Source organism: Suillus fuscotomentosus, assembly GCF_016647785.1.
Source record: "Suillus fuscotomentosus strain FC203 chromosome Unknown F5891scaffold_160, whole genome shotgun sequence".
NCBI lineage: Eukaryota > Fungi > Basidiomycota > Agaricomycetes > Boletales > Suillaceae > Suillus > Suillus fuscotomentosus.
In genome coordinates, this window is record NW_024539672.1 from 27819 (window position 1) to 50295 (window position 22477).

The following is a 22477-nucleotide window of genomic DNA, read 5'->3' on the forward strand; positions in this document are numbered from 1 at the left end:
ATCAGTCACGTTAGTGTGCTTGCTCGACAACATAATACCTACTCGTCTCTCAGTTTCCTACATTATATCATAATAACTACATGCACGGCTTGCTACAAACTATCTGCACATAACACTGGAACAGATTTCTCTCGCGTTTTGTATACAATGACTTACATGCAATTTGGTTGAAATGTCACGCTACGTCACGTGATGAACCGGTGTATGAGTGAGGTCTAAGATAGGCCTCATTCATTCTATGTTCTGGATCCTAAAGGTTGGTTTGGTCTGGACCAATTCAATATAAATATTTTGAATTGTCAGACAAGGGAACAAGCATCAACAAACTACGATACGACTACGAGGAAACACTAACAAAGATTTTGGGGAAGAAACCATTTTGGTTTGTTCGACCGAAACACAACTTCAGGTTCTGAAAGAAAGGAAAGCATGAGCAGAGATGGGTGGGTGGGACCCAGAGCAGCTCACAAATGAAGGTGTGCATCAAGTCAGAGAAAAGTGGAGCCCACAAGTGGCACCCCATCTACACATCTGAATGTCTCCACACAAGGTCATCACTAAGGCAGGGTGGTACGTGATGAAGACCCGGTTGAGTCACAGACAGAGGATGACATCTAGGCCATGGACAAATCCAACTCCATAGCCGTTGTGGCAAGGATAAACGACAGAGTGAGAGAGGGAACTGGATGGTGGTCAGGTGAGTGGGGAAGGGACTGTCAATGATAACACCAAATTCCACCACTGTGGCACTCCACCCAGCAATTCGGGAAAGTGTGCCCTGAAAAACAGGGCCCTGTAAAAGATGATGGGCCTCTGAAGAGTGAAGACATGCTGGACGATAGACATCAATGCTATCTCCGACCCCTAACAGGGTGATGGCACCCTGATCATGAGGCAGGTGGCCATCAAATGACCAGGAGTCTGCCAATGATGAGGACTGTGTAATGTCAATGTAGAGAGAGGCAGTGATGGCTGTTGCAGAGGGTGAAGGTAAAGAGGGTGGAGCCAGGGATGCAGAGTCTAGGGAGAAACGAGAGGCAGCAGGGGGATCCACAGACAAAATATATATGATGATGATGATGATGTTAGAGGGTAAAGAATGAAAGACAAAGCATGGAATAAGACCAGAGCAATTTTGAGGTCTAGGCTCAAGGACGGAGCCAAACAGGACACAAAATGGCGATGAAAGCCTAGTACTGTAACCAAAATGCCACAGGAAAATTAAGGTTGGAGCACAACCAGGAACTAAAGTAGCGACAAAATGAACAGCTCTAGAGCACCCAGTAAAATAGAGTGGTTAGAGTGAGAAACATTAAGATGAAGTAGTGCCCTCTGATGTCCAAGCTCAGAACCTGTCATGGGATCAGGAAAGTGAGGGGGGAGGGTGGGTGATTTTGATTCTAAATATCGATGATTAGAGACTAGGGACTAGCAATAAACAATCAATATACACGCACTTGCACCGAGTTGGTGGTAGCGAGAAGAAAAGGATGCTTTTCTAACCTTAATCGGTCCCTACATAGACTTTGTTTTTGGCACGTGCTCGTGCCTCACACCTACCTAAAACCAGATCTATGTTCTGGATCCTAAAGGTTGGTTCGGTCTGGACCAATTCAATATAAATATTTTGAATTGTCAGACAAGGGAACAAGCATCAACAAACTACGATATGACTACGAGGAAATGCTAACAAAGATTTTGGGGAAGAAACCATTTTGGTTTGTTCGACCGAAACACAACTTCAGGTTCTGAAAGAAAGGAAAGCATGAGCAGAGATCCCCAAAGTCTAGGAGTGACACGACGCAGCTAGCGCATGCTTGTCCCCAAAGGATAGTCGGAGAGCAGAGACTCACAAGTTTAACACATGGGCGGCAATGCATATCGCGTGAAAGATTGTAAAACAGGACTATCATGGAGGTAAGGAGCCATGACGACGGCGTGTTGACGAAGATATCCAAGGAAAGTGTCCCCGCTCCAACGTCCCATGGCCTTCACAGTCTCAAAGGGAACTCCCCGCAGCAAGTACTCCAGAGTACTCCCAATACGAATTCCATGACCTTTCAGCCCTTCTAATTCCAACGCAGACGAAGCGCTGTCGAGTCGGCGCAGAAATTCCGAATGTGTTAGCGGATGCAATCTGTTACAAGTAACATCGGCTACATGGCCCCCCTATCATTTTTCCCCTTCGTCCTCGCCCTCGTATGCCTCCGGCTCGCACTTCTCTACCGACTATCCGTTGACCGGATCCTCGGGACCGTTCCCGTCCCTCATCCCCCTCTCATCGCACCAACGTGCGCACGTGCCTTCGGGCTATGACTCGTTCTGACTCGTGCCACCAATGTGGCTTTCCTTATCTTGTCTTATCTTTCCTTTGACTCGTGCATAATGCACATTGTATCATTTACCGTTGGCTCGTTCCAACGTTTCTCGGTCTCATTCCGCATTCGACCTTACATCACTAATCAGGCTCTGCCACCATCGTACCTATACCCTTTCCGTTTCCCCTTTGCCCTTACCTACAGTACGGTAGCCTTGCCCTTAACCCTTTCCACTTAGTATAAGTAGTCGGTCACTCTGTACTAGATTCCCTAACTTGAATCTACTCAATCTTCCCTCGAACATACTTCCCTCTGAAGCCCCCTCAGCTTCAGTCTCTAGTATCTTTTCTTAGGTGCTCATCGCGCTTAAGTCCACCTCGATCGACTACTCATCGTTCGGACAAGACTGTCCTTACTTTGAGATCGTCAGTGACTTTGAAGACATCCGTCTTAGAAGTCACGTGACACGCGCGTCTCTGATATCTGCCGACTCGACGTCGCCAGTCTCAGTCGCTACACCGGACCCTTCCGGTTACGTCACGAACGTTAGCGGACGACGCCCCTCTTAGGGCTCCGCATAACAGATCTATTTGAGTGCGTAACAAAAGATTCAAGTTTCCCCTTTTTGTGCCCTGCCATCCGCACGGCCATTAACCGACAGACACCACGACTACCTGGACCCCGAAGTACCCTTGGGAACGCGACCCCAACACTCCGGACTCCGAAGAAGAAGAAGAATCGGAAGAAGACCATACGTCCTCCGACGAGTTTCCCGACGAACAACCGTACGGCAACCTCAACTCGAACCCTGGAACAAGAATGTCCGGAGGCCCCACCCCACAACCAACAGTGGTCGTATCCAGACCTGAACTAAAGGCTGGAGTACCACAGAACTATGATGGAAACATCGATGATGCCGAGCGCTGGATGTACTCGGTGGAGACATACTTCCTCATCAACTCGACGATCTACAGCTCCGACCAAACCAAGGTCGCTGTTGCACTCCAGTATATGAACGATGGAGACGCCCGCGTCTGGGCGGACACCTTCTACCGAGCAGCCTTCGACAAGACCCCCGTCGACTTCGGTAGCTGGAAGGACTTCAGGAAGGCTTTCACCGAATCCTTCCACCCGGTCGACCGGATGACTGAGGCTCTAACCAAGCTTCATGGTTTGACCCAAACTGGCGACGTGATGCCCTACATCGCGACGTTCAAAACCCTGTCGTCCACTGCTAGTCTCAAGCAGGACGTCGCCCTCATCCACTTCTTCGAACGAGGGTTGAAACCAGGGCTTCGAACCGCCATCTACACGAAGGAGGTCGTCCCCAGCACCATCGATAAATGGTACACTGCCGCGACACAGTTGGAAGCCAACTACAAGCGATCAAGAGCAGTTGTGTCCAACAACAGATCGGTACGCCCTTCCGGGCACCGGCACGTCCCCAAGCCTCAGGTCCGCCAACGCGATCCTGATGCTATGGACGTTGATCGTTCCCTCACGCCTGAGGAACGACAGAAGTGCTTCGATAAAGGCCTTTGCTTCAAATGCAAGGAGAAGGGCCATCGAGCAAACGACTCCCGGTTCCACCCGAAGGTGCGCCGAGGAGACAAGAACGACGAAGAAGACAAAGGCAAGAAGCCAAGCAAGTCTGGCGTCCGCCAGCTTGACGAGTCTTCTGACGAAGAAGACATGGAAGTCAACCTTGTCAAAAGAAAGGATTTTTAAAGAGAGGGCTTGTCGAACGGTCAATTCCCTCTATCTGCGCATTGTATACTAAAGCTGTTGGTAAATCCAACGAGTTTCGTGTCCCGGTGACACTTTTCTCTTCTTGCAGTGCCAAAACCGTTCAGTCGACCGCCATCATCGACTCAGGGGCAGGTGGGACCTTCATTAGCTATGACTTCGTCAAGCGAAATGGGATCCGGACCCACCTACTCAAGAAACCCTTCCGGATCACCACAGTAGACGGAAGCCCGTCCTCGGCAGGACAGGTAACCCAATACTGCATGCTATTCATTCGTCTCGATCGGAGACTTATGTATGGAAAGTTCAACGTAACGAAACTTTCCAAGCATGATGATCTACTTTTTGGAAAACCTTGGCTTAGTGCCATGATGCCCAATATCGACTGGAAGGCCAACACGATCTCCCTGCCCGCGACCAATAGGTCAAAGGAGGTGGAGAGGGAACTCAACGCCTCCCGGCGAGAAAGCAAGGCCAAGCCATATCTCTTTCGTGGAGAAAAGGCTGTCCTAGAAGAACTCGACGACGAGGACTTTTCGCCCCTCAAGCGACTCCCCAAAGGCACTCAACATTGCCTTGAGGAAATCAAGAAACGCAAGAAGCGTAACAAGAAGAAGACGGCGCCAATCATCGTGCCCTTCGAAGACACCGACTTCAATACCATGGACGATGTCTGGGTCGGACAGACCCATCTCGCGGATAAAGTTGAGGAGATCTCCACTTATCCCCTCACTGACGATGAAGTTCTAGTGGAATATGCTTCGGACGGAACATCCGTCCGGATCATCGAGAACATCTCTTTCGACACTCCGCTCACCAAGGACGGGACCTCGAAGAAAGAAATCCGGAAAGCTCTCCACAGACGAGCAAAACCCCTCCGGAACCTCTGGATCCTCGCTTCTCAGCAGGACTACACGAAGACCTCCAACAAAGCTCAAGAATTTGCTATGGAGGACGCGCAGGAGAAGAAGAAGAAATCATTTGAAGAACTGGTACCTTCCTATTTTCATGATTTTGCTGACATCTTTGCAAAGGACGGTCTGAACAAACTCCCCCCCTCACGGCCGGGAGTAGACCACAAAATCGAAACGAAGGAAGGCTTCATTCCGAAGTCTTCTCGAGCCTACCCGCTCTCACCGAAGGAAACCGATGCTGTCAAAGCATTTTTGGACGAACACCTCGCCAAAGATTTCATCCAACCCTCGAAGTCTCCTCAAGCTGCTGGATTCTTCTTTGTCGGCAAGAAGGACGGTTCTCTCCGCCCCTGCCAGGACTACCGATACATCAACGAATGGACGATCAAGAACGCGTACCCACTCCCTTTGATACCACCCTTGCTTGCGAAACTCAACAAGGCGCAATGGTTCACAAAGGTCGACGTACGATCAGGATATAACAATATCCTCATTCATCCCGACGACAGGTGGAAAGCCGCGTTCTCCACCTCATACGGGCTCTTCGAGCCCAAGGTAATGTTTTTCGGATTGTGCAATTCACCTGCCACCTTCCAAGCTTACATGAACCAGACATTTTCAGAAGAACTGAACGAAGGATGGTTAATCGTCTATATGGACGACATCCTGATCTTTTCTGATAACCTGGACGAACACCGGCAAAGGACCCGCCGAGTGTTGGAGAAACTCCGCAAAGAGTCTCTCTTCCTCAAACCCGAGAAATGTACTTTCGACTCTCAAGAAGTCGAGTACCTCGGTATGATCATTCGACCTGGACAGGTCGCTATGGACACTGCCAAGCTGAAAGGCATCAGCGAATGGCAACAACCCTCTTCGGTCAAGGACGTGCGGTCCTTTCTTGGATTCTGCAACTTCTACCGTCATTTCATTCCCCACTACTCCGACATCGCACGCCCTCTCCTCGATCTAACCAAGAAGGAGATCCCCTTCTCTTGGTCCGATTCTACCGAGGCTTCATTCCAGCATCTGAAGAAGCTTTTCACCACCGAACCGGTTCTGCGGAACCCCAACTCCTCGCGACAGTTTGCACTTGCAACTGACGCCTCGCTCTTCGCGACCGGAGCAGTCTTGCTCCAGACGGATAGCAATGGGGATTACCACCCCTGCGGCTACCTCTCCCAGTCCCTCAACGCGGCCGAACGGAACTACGAGATCTACGACCGAGAACTCCTTGCCATCATCCGAGCCCTTCAGGCTTGGAGGCACTTCCTCGAAGGAAACCCTCACCCAGTCATTGTCTTCACGGATCACAAGAACCTGATCTATTTCCGCTCCGCGCAACGACTCACCCGACGACAGGCCCGGTGGCACCTCACGCTCACCAACTTTGATCTGGAACTTCACCATGTTCCTGGAACAAAGCTCGCTGCACCGGATGCCTTGTCCCGCCGTCCGGACCACGCTATAGCTGGTCAGGATAACGAGGATCGTATCCTCCTCCCCGACACCCTGTTCACCCGTCTAATCGACGCTGAACTCGCAGACGAGTTTCAACGACTCTCTGACGACCCCTCCGACCAGACTGTGAAAACAGCCTTGGACGCCCTTTCCGGGGTGTGCGCACCCCCCATGAAGTCTGCACTTTCCGATTGGAGGTTCACCGATGGTGTTCTCTTCTATAAGGATCGTGCCTACGTTCCCCCCGACCTCCGGCATCGCGTGTTGTCTCTACATCACGATCACCCAACCGCCGGGCACCCCGGGCGTTCCGGTACCGAATGGAACGTCAAGAAATCCTACTGGTGGCCCGGAATGGGCTCCTTCATTAGGAAATACGTCGATGGCTGCGCCATGTGCCAGCAGATGAAGGTTAACACCCACCCCACGACACCTCCCCTCACCCCGATACCCTCCTCGGCCCTCCGGCCCTTCGCTCAGGTCTCGGTTGATTTAATCACCGACCTCCCCGAGAGCGCCGGCTACGATTCTGTCATGGTCGTGGTAGACCATGGGCTTACGAAGGGGGTAATTCTCTGCCCTTGCAGAAAAACCATCACAGCGGAAGGAGTAGCCGAACTTTTCTTCAAGAAAGTGTTCATGCGCTTCGGACTCTATGACAAGATCATCTCGGACCGAGGCCCCCAATTCGCCTCGAAGCTAGCAAAGGAGCTAGGACGACTCCTCGACTACCAAGTCGCACTTTCCACTGCCTATCACCCTCAGACAGATGGCCAGACCGAACGGCTCAACCAAGAGCTCGAAACCTACCTCCGGATCTACTGCCGGACGACTCCCTCCGAATGGGCAAAGCACTTGCCTATGGCCGAATTTGTTCATAACTCCCGACGACACTCTGCCAGAAATGCCTCTCCCTTCTATCTCATGATGGGCTACGAACCACGAGGCATCCCCCATCTCTTCCCCGACTCTACCCTACCAACCGCCGAAGACCGAGTCAAATCACTCGCCAAGATCCGCGAAGAAGCCCTTGCATGCCACAGCCTCGCGCAGCAACGCATGGCTGATCGTTCCTATGGCCAGCGTTACAAGCCATGGAACGTTGGTGATAAGGTATGGCTATCCGCCACGAACCTGATCACCGGATTCCCTTCTAGGAAACTCGCCCCGAAACGATATGGACCCTTCCCAATCCAGAAGGTCCTCTCCCCCATCACGTTCCAGCTCAAGCTGCCTGCCAGCTGGCGTATCCACCCCACGTTCCATGCCTCGGAACTTTCCTCCTATCAGGAGACAGACGTGCATGGACCGAATTTCACCGAACCTCCTCCTGATCTTATCGATGGAGAGGAACACTACGAAGTGGAAGCTATCCTCCAACACAAGGGTACCGGATCGCGTCGCCGGTACCTCGTGTCTTGGGTTGGCTATCCTGCCTCCGAACGAACATGGCTCCCCAAAACAGAATTGAAGTCCGCAGCGGAGCTCCTGAAGGCGTATAAGAAGCGACTCAAGATCGCTTCAATCGCCATCTCATGTTGATCAACAACCGCCACCGCAACTTCTCCTATCGCCCTCACTACACTAGGGCTGACCCCACCAGCGAACCCATCCACACCGACACCAAAGCCTTCCATCGCCAACGAATCCGCAATCGCCACCGCCCCACGAAATCCACACCCGTCGACAAACAGAGACCCACTACCCAATACCCCACCTACGCCACTACCCAAGGAAAGACGCTCCACTATGTCGGCCTCAGTGTCGTCTGTTTCCTCGCACCGATCCGCTACCTCTCATGCGTCTGCCTCCGACCCCGACCCGACGAGCCAGCCAACGCATGGCCATGATAGGCCCTCCTACACCGTCTTCCGACGGCCATCCCTTCGCTCAGTTGTCCAAGACAGGCAACGGGCCTACTGGGAAGCAGTCATCTGCGATCCCCAGTATGCGATTCGACTCGACAACTATCTCAACCGCACCAACGACGAGATAACCATGAACCTCGTCCAGGCCTTCAGGGCCACCGACGCCCTCACCGGCGATATCGCCAGGATCGACCTGGCTAGGGAAACTTCCCTATCCACTGTCTCGACCAGATACAACCAAGGCAAGATCAAACGAGCCTTGCTAAATCTGTTTGAACTTAGGAACTTCCATGCTGCCGTCATGGCCGTCGAGGAGGAGCGGGCATTTAATCCCCCTCCCGACCCGCTTGCAGTCGTCGAGCGTGCTGTCTATGACAGAGCTCCGACCCCCTTCCTTCCCCAACTACCTCGCTCTGAATCACCAGAGCAGATCCCCAACGTCACCCAGTTGACCAACCCCGAGATCGACCGTCTCTATAACGAATACGAACGCGAGCTCTACGCTCCACGTAACCCCTCCCCCATCCTCGATGCCGACACCATCTCTATCATCATCCCAGAGCTGGATGAATGCCCTCCCGCATCACCCGTTCTCAACCCCGACGATTGGGTACCCACCGAGACGGTCCCACACCTCTCTATTGGTTCTCCGGAACCCCTTCCCACTCCGCAACGCCGAAATCACCGTGCTCGTGCACGATCCATCCTGTCCCTAGGACTACCCCTCTCCCATGCGCATCGACCGCGCACCCAGAACTTCACTGGGCACTATCCTCGCGAGGAAGCCCAGGAAGACGCCATCAACGACGCGCGTCGTGATGCCACCGAGACCACCCAGGTCTACCGCAGCAACGTTGTCTGCCGCCAGTGCCGTGTCTACGGACACAAACAGAAACACTGCGCGCAATACTTCTGCCGCATTTGTGGGCAATTTGCCCCAAAACATCTCACTCCTTTCTGCCCTCGACTTGACGGCAGGAAGATCCTTCGTCGTGGAACCTCTTCCGACCGGTTCTACAGGGACATGCAGCAGCTCGAAGCTGCGTATGACCAAGACGCTGCTCGCCTTGAGCAAGAACGCGAAGAGAATGCAATCGAAGCCGCCTCCTGGCTCGAAGACCTCGACTTCGACCCCGCATGGTATAACAACCAGGACGACTACGTTCCTTTGGACGACGATTAAAGAGTTCGTGGAACTCTACCTTGAAACGGGGGTAATGTTACAAGTAACATCGGCTACATGGCCCCCCTATCATTTTTCCCCTTCGTCCTCGCCCTCGTATGCCTCCGGCTCGCACTTCTCTACCGACTATCCGTTGACCGGATCCTCGGGACCGTTCCCGTCCCTCATCCCCCTCTCATCGCACCAACGTGCGCACGTGCCTTCGGGCTATGACTCGTTCTGACTCGTGCCACCAATGTGGCTTTCCTTATCTTGTCTTATCTTTCCTTTGACTCGTGCATAATGCACATTGTATCATTTACCGTTGGCTCGTTCCAACGTTTCTCGGTCTCATTCCGCATTCGACCTTACATCACTAATCAGGCTCTGCCACCATCGTACCTATACCCTTTCCGTTTCCCCTTTGCCCTTACCTACAGTACGGTAGCCTTGCCCTTAACCCTTTCCACTTAGTATAAGTAGTCGGTCACTCTGTACTAGATTCCCTAACTTGAATCTACTCAATCTTCCCTCGAACATACTTCCCTCTGAAGCCCCCTCAGCTTCAGTCTCTAGTATCTTTTCTTAGGTGCTCATCGCGCTTAAGTCCACCTCGATCGACTACTCATCGTTCGGACAAGACTGTCCTTACTTTGAGATCGTCAGTGACTTTGAAGACATCCGTCTTAGAAGTCACGTGACACGCGCGTCTCTGATATCTGCCGACTCGACGTCGCCAGTCTCAGTCGCTACACCGGACCCTTCCGGTTACGTCACGAACGTTAGCGGACGACGCCCCTCTTAGGGCTCCGCATAACAGATCTATTTGAGTGCGTAACACAATCCATTCTGATGCTGCCAGCTAAAAAGTGTGCTCTGTGTGGATGGAGCGTTGATGCGTAGATGCGCCTCCAGTTCCTGCTGGGGATCAACCTCCCCAGTTTGAGGAGCGAAATATAAGTCTTATCCCGAAGGCGACATCTTCGAACGAGGTAGTCGAATTATGGTGACCTTCAAACTGTGGCAGTCTTCGGTGAAACACACGTCTGAGACTGTGGTGTACAGTGATGGATCAAAGGCGCTCAAGGATCGTACGGTTAATTCGCCTAGACGTGCAAGTGTGAAGAAGGATGTTACTAAGCATGCGTATACAGCAACATCAAGAGGAACTGTGAGATCCAGCGCCGAGCGCAGTCTGAGGATGATCGCGAGTGTAAAAGGGTGGCATTTGGGACGTTTGGAGTGAGGAGGAGCTAAACATGAGGCACCTTCTAGAGCAGACATTATCTCTTCAGAACCCCCCAACCAAGCAAGTCCGTGTAGGACATGCCATGCTCTTACCCCATACAAATAATTCTCCAACGTTTTCCCAGAATACATCCCCATGCACGTCGCGATGAAACTTAACAGTAATAGCGAAGACACCAGCCCCCGTTGATTCTCAGGTACTCCTCTAGCATCACAGAATACGTGATATACTAACAGTCCGGATCCATAGGCTTCTCTTGTGCCTGAGGCGAGCGAATGACCGACGACTGTGAGAATACAATTGAGATCGTCGTCAAACAGAGGTAATGCCTCTCCCATGTGATCACGGGCCACGCGACTCTGAGACGGACACCAGAGACGCAAACGGTCTCGCGCCAGACAGTGTGGATGCAGCGATGATGGCAGAGGTGTGAGAAGTGGGGTATAGGGACGTGGCCGAGTGCTAGGTTGATCAAGCAATGGTAAGGTATGAGCCGTGATGAACCTGGAGCAACTAATCACGCCAGGCGTCTCAGAACTTCCACAACTCTGCTCCATAGTCCCAGCTTGTTGGCCCGTCAACCAATGGGTAAGAAGATGAGTCCCATTGATGATGGGCGTTACTGGAGTGGGTTCGTGATTCAATGAGGTTGGGCAAGCTGTCTTGGATGAACCAGGAGAGTTCATGAGGAATCTCAATGGGGGGAAGGAGGAGGTTAACTGAGTGAAAATTTCCTCGAGAGGGAGCATCCGCTGGATTGTTGCAACTGGGTATGTAGGAGAGGTGGAATGAAGTGCCCGGGCTGAGCGGCTCGAGTAAATTGAGGATTTGTCGAAAGATGACATTTGTAGCCCAGTTCCGGCTTTGACCATTCTTCCAACCCTCAACAACTCCAAGGTTGTCGCAGTGCACCCTAAAATGCTGACCTGCGGGGTCAATACCGAGCCTGATAATGCAACGTATGAGCAACTCAAATCCAACTGCTTCTGCCCACCCAATATCTTTCGCTCCGTCGAGAGTATGCCATCCTGGTAACAATGTCCATGCCCTCCAATGCCCATGGATAATAACTGCGACTCCGACGCCAGAGCTGGCATCGGAGTAGGCGTGGGCGTCGATGATGTGAAATGGTTGAGGGATGGGCCGGTGGAGTGTTGCATTGGAGAGTTGCTCAGCCCACCAGGAGAGATCATTGATGAGATGCCACACAGAGTGATGTGGCACAAAAGGACTTGCACTGGAGATGCTGAGCATGGACTCCATGGAGGTAAGGTAGGCTCGACCATGTGGTACCATGAGACAGGCGTGAAGCAATTTGCCGTAGAGACGTTGTACTTCCAACAGCACATGAGTCAGCTGTCCCAGCCAAGTCGCAATAGCCGCAAGATACTTCGACCTTTTGGCGTCTGCCAATGCAATGGTAAGGTGAAGAAGGTTCCAGAGAAGGCCGATGAAGATGGTAACATGCGCGAAGGGCGTGTCTTTCGCAGGTTCCCAGGGAATTCCCATGTCCACCGAGTTCCTGTCAATGTCACTGAAGTCACAAGTGAAACGAGTGTCATCTTGAGAATGAGGTAAAATATGTGAGAAATCTGATATTGGAAATCGGCAATCCTCCCCGAACACTTCCAAAGTACCATCTTCAAAAGAGGAACCTTTGAACCAGAGTTTACCACCCGTCCGATGAAAAGTACTAGGAGATAAAGTAATATGTAAACTTTGCCGATACAAATTGTAACTAGCAAGATGTTGCCACTCAATACGAAAAAGAGGTGATCATCCACCCATTTTGTGAGTGGACCCAACCCAGCAGCACGCAGAAGATCAGCTCCAGCGTCAGCCACGTATCCATATGCTCCAGCCGAGGGACCCATGCCGAACGATGTGCAGGTATCCACACAGTATTCATCCTCGTTGATGCGCATGACCGTGGCAGGCCATTGAGAAGGTAACAAGGGAATTGTCCGATACACTTCTGCCACGTCTCTCGTCACCGCTTGAGAACCAGGTGGCAGATGACGAATAATGGAACAAACCGTGTCAAACGTGCCCCAAGTGCACAAGAAGTCGTCAGAGTCCACGCAGGAATTGATGGAAGGGGAAGGGTTTGACGGAGAGCATAGATAAGGAAATGAGAAGTTTTGGATAACGTGAAACTTGCTGGGTTTCCCACTTTTTGGTATGATAGAAACGGGGGATGTTTGAAATGCGCCCAGGAGGTCAAGCAGTTGAGAATGATGGAAAGGTCCAATGTAGCGACTGGTCTCCAGTTCTCGTTCAATGATGCGATTGAATGCGCCACGATGCTGGGAGAGTGAAGGGTGATTCGGAGGAGTCTGCGAGACAATGAGACGAGGCAAGTGCAGGTCAAAACCAAGACGAAAACCAGCAGGAAGTTTTTCATAGCGAGAAAGGAGTTCATGTTTTTGGAGCAGGTGCTCCCAAACGTCCAACTGCCCCATGGCAAAGGTTTCTAAATGAAACTATTGCCTGAAGACAACATTTTTGAAGAAGGATGATTTGGGGAGAGGAAGGCAAAATGGTTAGCGGAACAGCCCAATGGACTGAGATGGCTGAGCCCTTACCTTGCCCTCCGTCCTCTGAATTCAAGAACAAGGCAGCTCTTGACACCATCACTATCTTCTTAGATAGATGATCTATAGATAAACACCTATAAAACAAATATCTCCACGGTCAGCGATTCAGACAAATACCAATGACTGATAACGTGGTCATTCGTGGGTGGCTAGTTGTATACTACCCAAGGTATGTTCAGCTAAGGATACTTCTGCAGGATCAGTAATACGATGGTCAATCCAATCTATGGACTTTGACAGAAAAACAAACAAACAATGGTCAGCCCGACAGTATGGCAATGACCAAAAGAATATACGGGATTCTTCCTCAAGTTCCCTTTCAACAACAGTGCTTCGTACCAACTATACTCCAAAGAAATGGTGCAGAATTACAATGATAAACCCCCTCAGCACAAAACAGGTAGAATCAAAGGTCAAGACTAATCAAATGCTTTATTGTAGAACTCTTAGCTCAATATTGAACCTGCTGTCAAGGAACTCTTCTTTGAGTATTCAAACAGACTCAGGAATGGACGTCCTTGGGTTTACTACCAAGTCCCCTCTTCAACGGCTAAAGCCTAGCAGGCACAGAATATCTTGGCTCAGTATCACTACTCAGATGAGTGAGGTCAAGCTTCACTATCAATTCCTAAAGTCTCCCCACTATACTACTTCTGAGTCTTAGGTGGATGTAGAGACAACACAAATATTTTGGAAATATATTTCTGGACAAAGACCACCAAAGATTGGTGAAAGCAAAAGAAAAGAAAAAGAATAATAGAAATCAGAATATAACTGTGGCTGTACCTTGCTTGCTGGTTGTTGCACACAGTGAGCTCACAGCTGATCGTTCAGTATGATGAGCTTGCAGTATTACTGTCTCTTGAGAATGTTCCTCTTAGTCTTAAGACAGTTCTTGACACTGGTACTGACACTTATCACACCTTACTCACAACTTAGTGTTGGATGGGCTGAAAACACCCTACTATCTGCTGCTGTTCGCTTATTATTATTTCAAAAACTGGGGTCATTATATACACAATAAATGTGGCTGTGCTACTAGTGTATTCAAGAGTCATCAAGAGTCATAATGAGTCATATGTGCAAGGTGAGTCATAGTGAGTCATAGTAAGTATCTAGAGTGAGTCATAGTGAGTCATATATTCAGAGGGAGTCATAGTGAGTCATTGGGTATTTTGCTAAGTCATGTGACCTGTCCAACCCCTGATGACAAATCCAGAAGGAGAGTAAGAAGTGTCACATGACATGAATCCTGTGTGTGGCTGTCTTTGCTTTGCTTTGTTTGAAGGGTGAGAATGATGCGAGCCTAGTATTTAGGGGTTTACTAATGTTTTTCCAGGACAACATATGTGGGAAATATTTTTCACAGTCACCTGACATGTGTGGGATTTTGTCTGAGTCATCATCATGGCTGACTAAGCAAAACTCATCGCAGAATTAAATGTACTAAAATATTCAGGCTGCTGGTATACAGACTTGGAAAATAAAAAGAAAAGCAAAAAATATTCCTTTAGCCTCAGTCCAACTTCAGATAAAAGGGAAAATGGTTTCATAGTGGTATTTCAGGGTATATGACTCATGAGAGAGTATTGGTCGTCCATGCACCGAACCGGTTTGGTGCAGGTCATTGCTAATCACCCTCATCTCTTTCGTGTATCAACTCCTATTAATGTCAATCATTTTGAAACACTCTTAACTATTGTGAATCATCCAAATCCGCCCGTCATTCGTTCGGTCTGTCAAGGTCTACACGAAGGATTCTGGCCCTGGGCTGACACTCATGTCGGCGTCTATCCTACCACCTGGAACATTCCTTCTCCAGTACCATCTACGGATGCCGAATGTAAGTTCCTCCAAGACCAGATCTTGAAAGAGGAGTCCATTGGAAGATATTCACTGAGTTTTGGTCCAGACTTACTTCTGAGAATGTACAGCATGTCGATACATGCAGTTCCGAAAGAAGGCGGGAAGTTTCATCTGGTTACCAATCATAGCGCCAGTGAATTTTCTTTGAATTCTATGATAGCTAAGGAAGATATTGCTGGAGTCACTCTTGACAACATTCAAGATTTAGGAGATGCTATTCACAAGTACCAACGAACTCATCCCAATGATCGACTTCATATCTGGAAAGCAGATGTATCCAAGGCTTATCATCATATGCCAATGCATCCTCTCTGGCAAATCAAACAAGTAGTCTCCTTTGAAGGAGAACATCGTGTTGATCACACGAATGTCTTCAGAGGACGTGCCTCCCAACGAATCTTTCATGCTTTCATGTCGCTCGTAATATGGTTAGCTGTTTTTGTTCGACTCATCAATCCTTTATCTATGTCGACAATTCCTTCTCATTTGCTAAAATCAATGACATGATGTTCTACATCAAATATCAGAAAATGCTACCTATGGACATGGTCACTCTGCTTCTTCTCTGGGATGAGCTAGGCATCCCACATGAGGAGCGGAAACAAGTCTTCGGCACTCCGCTGCTGGTAATTGGATTTGGAAGTTGATCCCAACCTGATCAAGATTTCATTAAAGGAGGAGTCTAAGAAGGGATTAGTTCAGGAGCTTCGTGACTTTGCGAAGTATAAGAAAAAGAGGTCGCTAAGAGATTTCGAGCATATCGCTGGGTTGCTTAACTGGGCTTTAAATGTATGCCCACTCCTTTGTCCTGGCCTTTCGGCAGTATATGCCAAGGTCTGAGGGAAAAGTAATTCTAAAGGTATGCTCTGGCTTAACTGAAGTGTTGTTGATGAATTGCTTTGGGCGGCTTTCCATCTTGACTGCTCTGATGGAGTATATCTCCTGAAATCTGTATCTTGGCGATTCCAACCTCTTTCTCTGGACGTCCTTCAAGTCTATTGCGATGCTTCTGGATTGGGGTCCTGGTACCCTTCCTTGAATCTCAGATTTCAGTCTAGCCTTCCTCCCAAAGCTCCTGTACATGACATCTTCTTCTTTGAAGCTCTCTGTGTGAGCTCAGCAATTCATGACACTGTTACACACTCCCACAAGATGGTCAACTGGCAGTCTAGACTGACAGTCTTAATTCCATCTATCTATTTAACTCTCTATCAGGCGGTCCAGGATTTAATCATCTTCTCATGGATATGGTAGAAATCATTCTCGCCTTTCATGTTGACTTTTGAGTCTTTCATATCTCAGGCAATGAGAATGTCATCGCAGATCACCTTTCTCGTTGGCAGGCAGCTGATGCCATTTGAGTCTCACCTGGTTTATGAATCTTCCCTTTTCAACCACCTCGGGATGCACTGGGGGTAATGAAAAAATGATTCATACATGGGTGGAGGCCAGGCAACCACTTTGTGATGCCTGGCCAATGGAACATCTCATTTACAAGTGTTCTGTTAATCTAGGTCTAGGTCTCAACAGATTGACAAATCAGACATACTCTTCAGCACTCAATTCATATGTCACATTTTGTGACTTACATCATCTCGCTCTCAACTCAACTGTTGACACACTCTCCCTGTTCATTACATTCATGGCAGCTCATATCAACCCTCATTCAGTGGATAACTACCTATCTGGAATCTGCAGCCTTCTAGAAGAATTTTATCCTCATGTGCGGGAAAACAGGTGTTCACATCTTGTTGCTCATATGTTGCGAGGTGCAAAGTGATGTTATGGAGTATCTGTTCGACGAAAGCTTCCATTATTACAGACAAACTTAGAAACTGTCATAGCATTGAGGCCTAGACCTCATAGTCACGATGACCTACTGTTCCTTGTGCAGCCTTTTGACAGCTTCTATGGTCTTCTTCATCTGGGAGAACTAGTATGGCCGGACAACAATTCATTACAAACCTTCAGTAAACTAACTTTATGCACTTCAGTGGTCGTGTGCAACATGTACCACTCATTCCTCCTTCCACAGCACAAGTCTGATGTCCAATTTGAAGGAAATACTATTGTCATTCAACATGCTGAGTCTGCTGATCCCCAAAACACCTTCCTCTCATACATTGCGTCTCGTGACACTTTGTTTCCGTTTCATAGCTTCCTGTAGGTGCATAGTGATGGATCTATTCCTACTCGTGCGTGGTTCATGGGACGTCTACAAGCTATATTTCCCAATTCTATATCGGGACACTCCTTATGGATGGGTGAAGCTACTTCACTTGCAGCATCTGGAGTCTCAGCAGATCAGATACAAGCTATGGGTCATTGGTCAACTGATTTGTTTTGAATTTATATATGAAAAAATCCAGTGCTTCTTCATGCTCTTGTATTCAATGGCTGGTCTATTCATGATCCTTTGGTTCCCTTTGCTTTAATCTAACTATATCGTATTGTGGCCCTTTCTATTTCTTTACAAAAGTCATACTAATATAATATTTCTCCTACCTTTATCTCGACCCTCCTTCCCTCCCTTTATAGCTAGAATTATAGTGTTGTACATTAGGTACAGTCTCGAGTTTGGATTTGTTTGTATCCAAATTCATGGGGGCCCCTTGTTCTCGCAATGGGGTCCTCATTTTCTGGCTATATCCTCATCGTCTGTGTCCCCACAAGACTTGAGCGAGGACAATTAGTCAAGTTTAACTTTATTTACACCAGGGTAATTTGGACAAGTGTGCTCATTAGCAGCCTCATCCTTTGGGTCCTCCCAAACCCTGAACTCAGGGCCTGTCCCTTTGCCTCCTTTGGCTGATGCCTGGTGTAAAGAGTTGATTCCTGGTGGGCTATATAAAAGGTGTTACCTTAAGACTCAAAGTGTGAGTGAGATGTTCATCCCAAAGAGACTGCCTGTAGGATTATCTCTTGATATAAAATGCAAGGGATATCTTGTTAAGATTGAAGGAGAGAGAAGGAAAAGATACTCAAGTACGTTCAGAGTTCCGAAGAATTGTCTGAAGTGTCCGATGAGTTGTCTGAAGCGTCTGGTTGGGGTCTGACATCAAGAAATGAAGGTCCGAGGTTGCATGAAGCTTCCGGTGAGCTTCCAATGAAACAGTAAGGTTTTTGGTATAGAATATGGCAATTTGTTGAAGTATAGAACTTTGTGTAGTATAACTAGCGAAGTCCATTGAAAGACTTAAGGAATTCAATAGCAAAATGGCAGCGGTCAGGCCAAACAATTGTTCCAAATGAACAAAGATCAATTGCATGAAGTACTAAAATCCGAAAGTGACTCTACTAACTATGACTTGTAGCCAGAGAAGTGAAGTGCCTTGCAAGTATTTAGCAAGCCAGATTATATCCTACTGCATGAAAGTCCAGAATCTGCATAGGCGAAAACTGTAGCGAGATAAGACATCCGAATGTAATAAGACTCAAGGCGAGCTGCTATGAAGATATACATGTAATAATGCATGAGGTGCATATCTATACATATTAGCAAAGGTTTTCAATGTATGTGCCCCTAGACATAATCAATAACAGATAACAAAGTGAAAAACGCACCAGCAAAGTCAAACAGACAAGGACAGGACATGGTACGGAGGACCAGAAAAGCTAAAAAGGCCTTGGAAATGGATGGATAACTTGAACAAGCACGCAGAACTTTCAGAAGATCGGAAGTGTGTCGAGGAATGTAAGATGTCATTTTGACTGGATATGTGCCCAGTGCTGACCTGTGTGTTACACTGGCACATCACTTGGCATGGCTAATATGCCTTGCACAATCCTCATTGCCACCTCCTTTAGTGGAGCCAGTGGCCTACATCAGCAAACTAAAATGGTCTGTACAGAGCTGTACAGTATCCCAGCTCCCTAGCTTGGTCCCTACTACCTAGCTTGCCACAGTGGCAGAATTTTCTGTCAATCTCTGTACAGATGCCCACAGACATGCCCAGTGAGCATCAAATGACTCTCAAATAGTCCTGGTTTCCTCTGTCCATGTCTGTACAGACCCTCACAGATCACTCAAGGAACAGAAATTGTGCAGACAATGCTCCCTGTACACCTTACTTGAGCTTACTATTCACTCTGTACAATAAATAGCCGCAGATAATATATATTGATTCTTGAATGCAAAAACACGAAAGCGCATAATACTAGTAGCGGATGCAACAGATCAAGAGAAATGGTGTGGAGTACAACTAAGAGTGGCGGAGAGCTGCAATTCAGGCACAGAATACAAAGAGTTAGTCTAGGATGACCTAGAGATCATTGTGTTTCGTCTTTGCTGCGCCACTGTCAAGCTTGATATTTTCAGCCCTGTATGAATGAAATCAATTTAAAGTTTTCGGGACAAAAATAACTCACCATTCAGCTTCTGCCCATTCTCGAAGTTGTGCTAACAATCTAGGGCCATGATAGTCGTCCTTGAGAGTGTCTTTGATAATTTGGATCAATTTGTGGTAGATGGGAGAGTATTCCTTCGAGGAAAAATTAGGATAACATTTACTGTTCCTGTTCTTCTTGAAACCATCAAAAACGCAGTGGAACTGTAGAGGAAAAATCAACACATGAGCACAACATCAGGGAGAGAACACATTACCACTGTGGCAACTAAAGCCAAACACAATATGGGTAATTGTGTGCAGAACTTCTCTGGTTGCCTCCATGAAATCTGGTAAGGCCCTGTGTAAAAAAAAGGCTATGCAGGTATCATGGAGGGCAGGATGGGCCAAATTCCTTGTTTTCCCCTGTCAATTTTGTTGTGAGTGAGGTTGCGATTAGTACAAGGTCACTTACATTTTGGTCTGTTCTGAACCATAAAAATGAACCACCCTTGAGTAAATCTTTAGTGGCCCTTTCGACCCAAGTTGCATGTTGTTGAGGAGGAACGGAAGGTGGAGGCAAAAGTGAGTAGGATAATGGTGCAATGCTTATTGCAGTTTTCTTTAGATCTGATCGCCAAGTCAACAGGTCGTTGTACAACTTCAGTACAAACACATCAGCGAGGCATCAGCATAAACGTAAATAATCCACATACCAACCATGTCATATTGTACTGCTGCTCCGGCCAAACCCCTGCACCAAGGTATGAAATGGATTAATTCGGCAAAAAAAAGAGCACATACCAGCCTCAAATTGTCTACCACTCTTGTCCCATGTGACCAAAACTGAAACTAGAACCTCAGAGATGGTTCTCAGCATCCCCTTGACTAAAGGTGGGAAAGGGTTTTCCAGGGCATGCTGAGCATGACACTCTCCTTTAACCTCCTCCAGGAAAATTTTCAGCGTGGCCCATACCAAGCCAGTTGGTCAGGCCTCGGCCCACTTTCAGATCCCTTGGATTTCTTGGTTCTCGACCAACTCCGCCACTTGATTCAGCAACTGGAGTGATTCAGGGTCAGGAAGGTGGGGCTGACTGTTTTTATTGTGATGGCACTTCAATACATCATCAGGGAAGTTCGAGGTAGTAGTCTACAAGAAAGAACCATGAGTTTGATCTAAAACAAATTTGCACCCTCACCTTAGGGCTCAATTGTTCCCTCTGTACTCCTGGCAAGGTGCCAAGAGACTGAGAAGGCGAGAAACTGGGAGCGTGATCAAATAAATAATGAAAGTCATACCTGGTTGGTGTTGTTGAGATGCATCTGGGAAGTGTCGTCATCTTCATCGCATGAGTATTGGAATTTGAACTCTGGCATGAGAGGGCGAGCAATTTGAGCCTGAGTGGGTAGTTCTTCAGCTGAAAATCCTATAGATATAAGACTCAGTCAGTGAAAGTACTTTGGACATGAAATTCTTACCTGGGTGTTCTTTGTGCCATCGATGAGCCTCCCCCCAACCAAACTGCTGTGACTCATTATTATCTCCTTCGTCTCTGTCTTCTTCATCTTCTGCATCATCAATGTCATCAATGTCAGTAGCGCTACTGCCGGATTCACTATCCTCCAGGTCAGATCCTACCAGTCTTGCACAAAGTGTTTGGCTAATGCCATCCTCCTTGCATAGGGCTGGGTCCAGGTTGTGCTCTGACAAGGTAGCAGTAAGTGGATGTTGGGAACTCTGAGCATAATCAATAAGAGCATTCATATTGCGTTTTTTGGTAACCTTCATTCCCATAGCGAGGTATGAGTCGTTAGAGGCTTGAGGACTGGGCTCCACACCAGGAGGAACAATGGGTGTGGTGGTCGAAGCTGCAAATCCGAACCTCCCACCGCCTTTCTGCGATGAAAAGCTGGGAACTAGAGTACTGACATCGAGGTTCATGGACTCAGGACTGTATGGTGGAGGCTGCACCTAAATGTGCAATTAGCACTATCCATAACAAAAGTAGTGTTATACCTTTGGACAACTCTTCTGGCCTCTACGAGGTGGTTCTGGAGCCTGAGGATTCATGGGGTTGAGTGTGCTAAGAGATGTAGCACCCTTAGGTTTCCGATTCCGGGACTGAGACTCTAAAGTTACCCCGATTTTCTCCAGCTGGGTGTTCCTACCCCCTTGTCACAACCCCTTAAACGAATTAACGCAGGGCAGAGACTAGGACTCAAACAACAAGATAATCACAAAGAGGATAAGGCAGCAGGTACGTCTTGGATTGCTCACTTGGAGATACAAGAGGTTTGAACTAAAGAACTACTGACTACGACGATCTACCTATATACACATATTGAAACTGAGATCGAAACTGAGTATGAACTAACTAACCAATCAGAATAATTAAAGGTATCGTACGATTCTATATATAACTATGATGTCATAACATGTGCCGCAGCCGCAGTAAGACTCTGGAACATTCCAAGAGTGTTGCGAGGCATGACGTCAACATCTTCGGCATTGTCCGATCGATCACGTGACTCTGGTAATTCTACAATAGACGCAATAATAGGAACTTCTTCAACAGTAAACATATTCTTAGGAACAGGCGCTGTGACTGGGCGCTTAAAGGACTTAGAATTAAGGAACGAATAATGGTTTGTATTTGGAACTCGTGACATTACCCCCTCTCTAGGATGAGCGTCATCGCGAATGAAACTAGGACGAATAAACTTCTTGCGCCATTCCAAAAACTCTTGGGTTTCGAACACCGATTTGTTAATTTTGCGGGGATTTAATGCCTTTGGATTTTGCCGGTGAAATTCTTGAACTTTCAACCGTGCATTCTCAAGATTTTCCTCAGGTTCCCATGTCGCTTCTTCTATCGGATATCCTTCCCACTCTACTAGGTATTGGAGTTTTGATCTGTGCAGTCTCAAGTCTAGGACTTTTCGTACTATCCATTCGGAATCGCCTTCTGATAAG

General features: G+C 48.1%; 2 protein-coding genes across 2 annotated transcripts; both read right to left on the minus strand.

The window, feature by feature from the left end:
• Nucleotides 1-10429: 10429 nt before the first annotated feature.
• F5891DRAFT_965527 (uncharacterized protein) lies at nucleotides 10430-11053 on the minus strand (the record flags this gene model as incomplete). The annotated part of the gene is made up of 1 exon (XM_041376174.1): nucleotides 10430-11053. One exon carries the CDS (start codon nucleotides 11051-11053, stop codon nucleotides 10430-10432), a length of 624 nt encoding a protein of 207 aa, XP_041217428.1.
• Nucleotides 11054-19440: 8387 nt separating this feature from the next.
• Nucleotides 19441-21574, minus strand: F5891DRAFT_1198682 (uncharacterized protein; the record flags this gene model as incomplete). Its single annotated transcript, XM_041368657.1, has 11 exons — nucleotides 19441-19498; nucleotides 19547-19728; nucleotides 19979-20164; nucleotides 20220-20257; nucleotides 20308-20449; nucleotides 20508-20563; nucleotides 20599-20653; nucleotides 20703-20750; nucleotides 20803-20930; nucleotides 20983-21475; nucleotides 21521-21574. The coding sequence occupies 11 exons, from the start codon at nucleotides 21572-21574 to the stop codon at nucleotides 19441-19443; spliced, it is 1440 nt and encodes a 479-aa protein (XP_041217429.1).
• Between the last annotated feature and the right edge of the window lie 903 nt (nucleotides 21575-22477).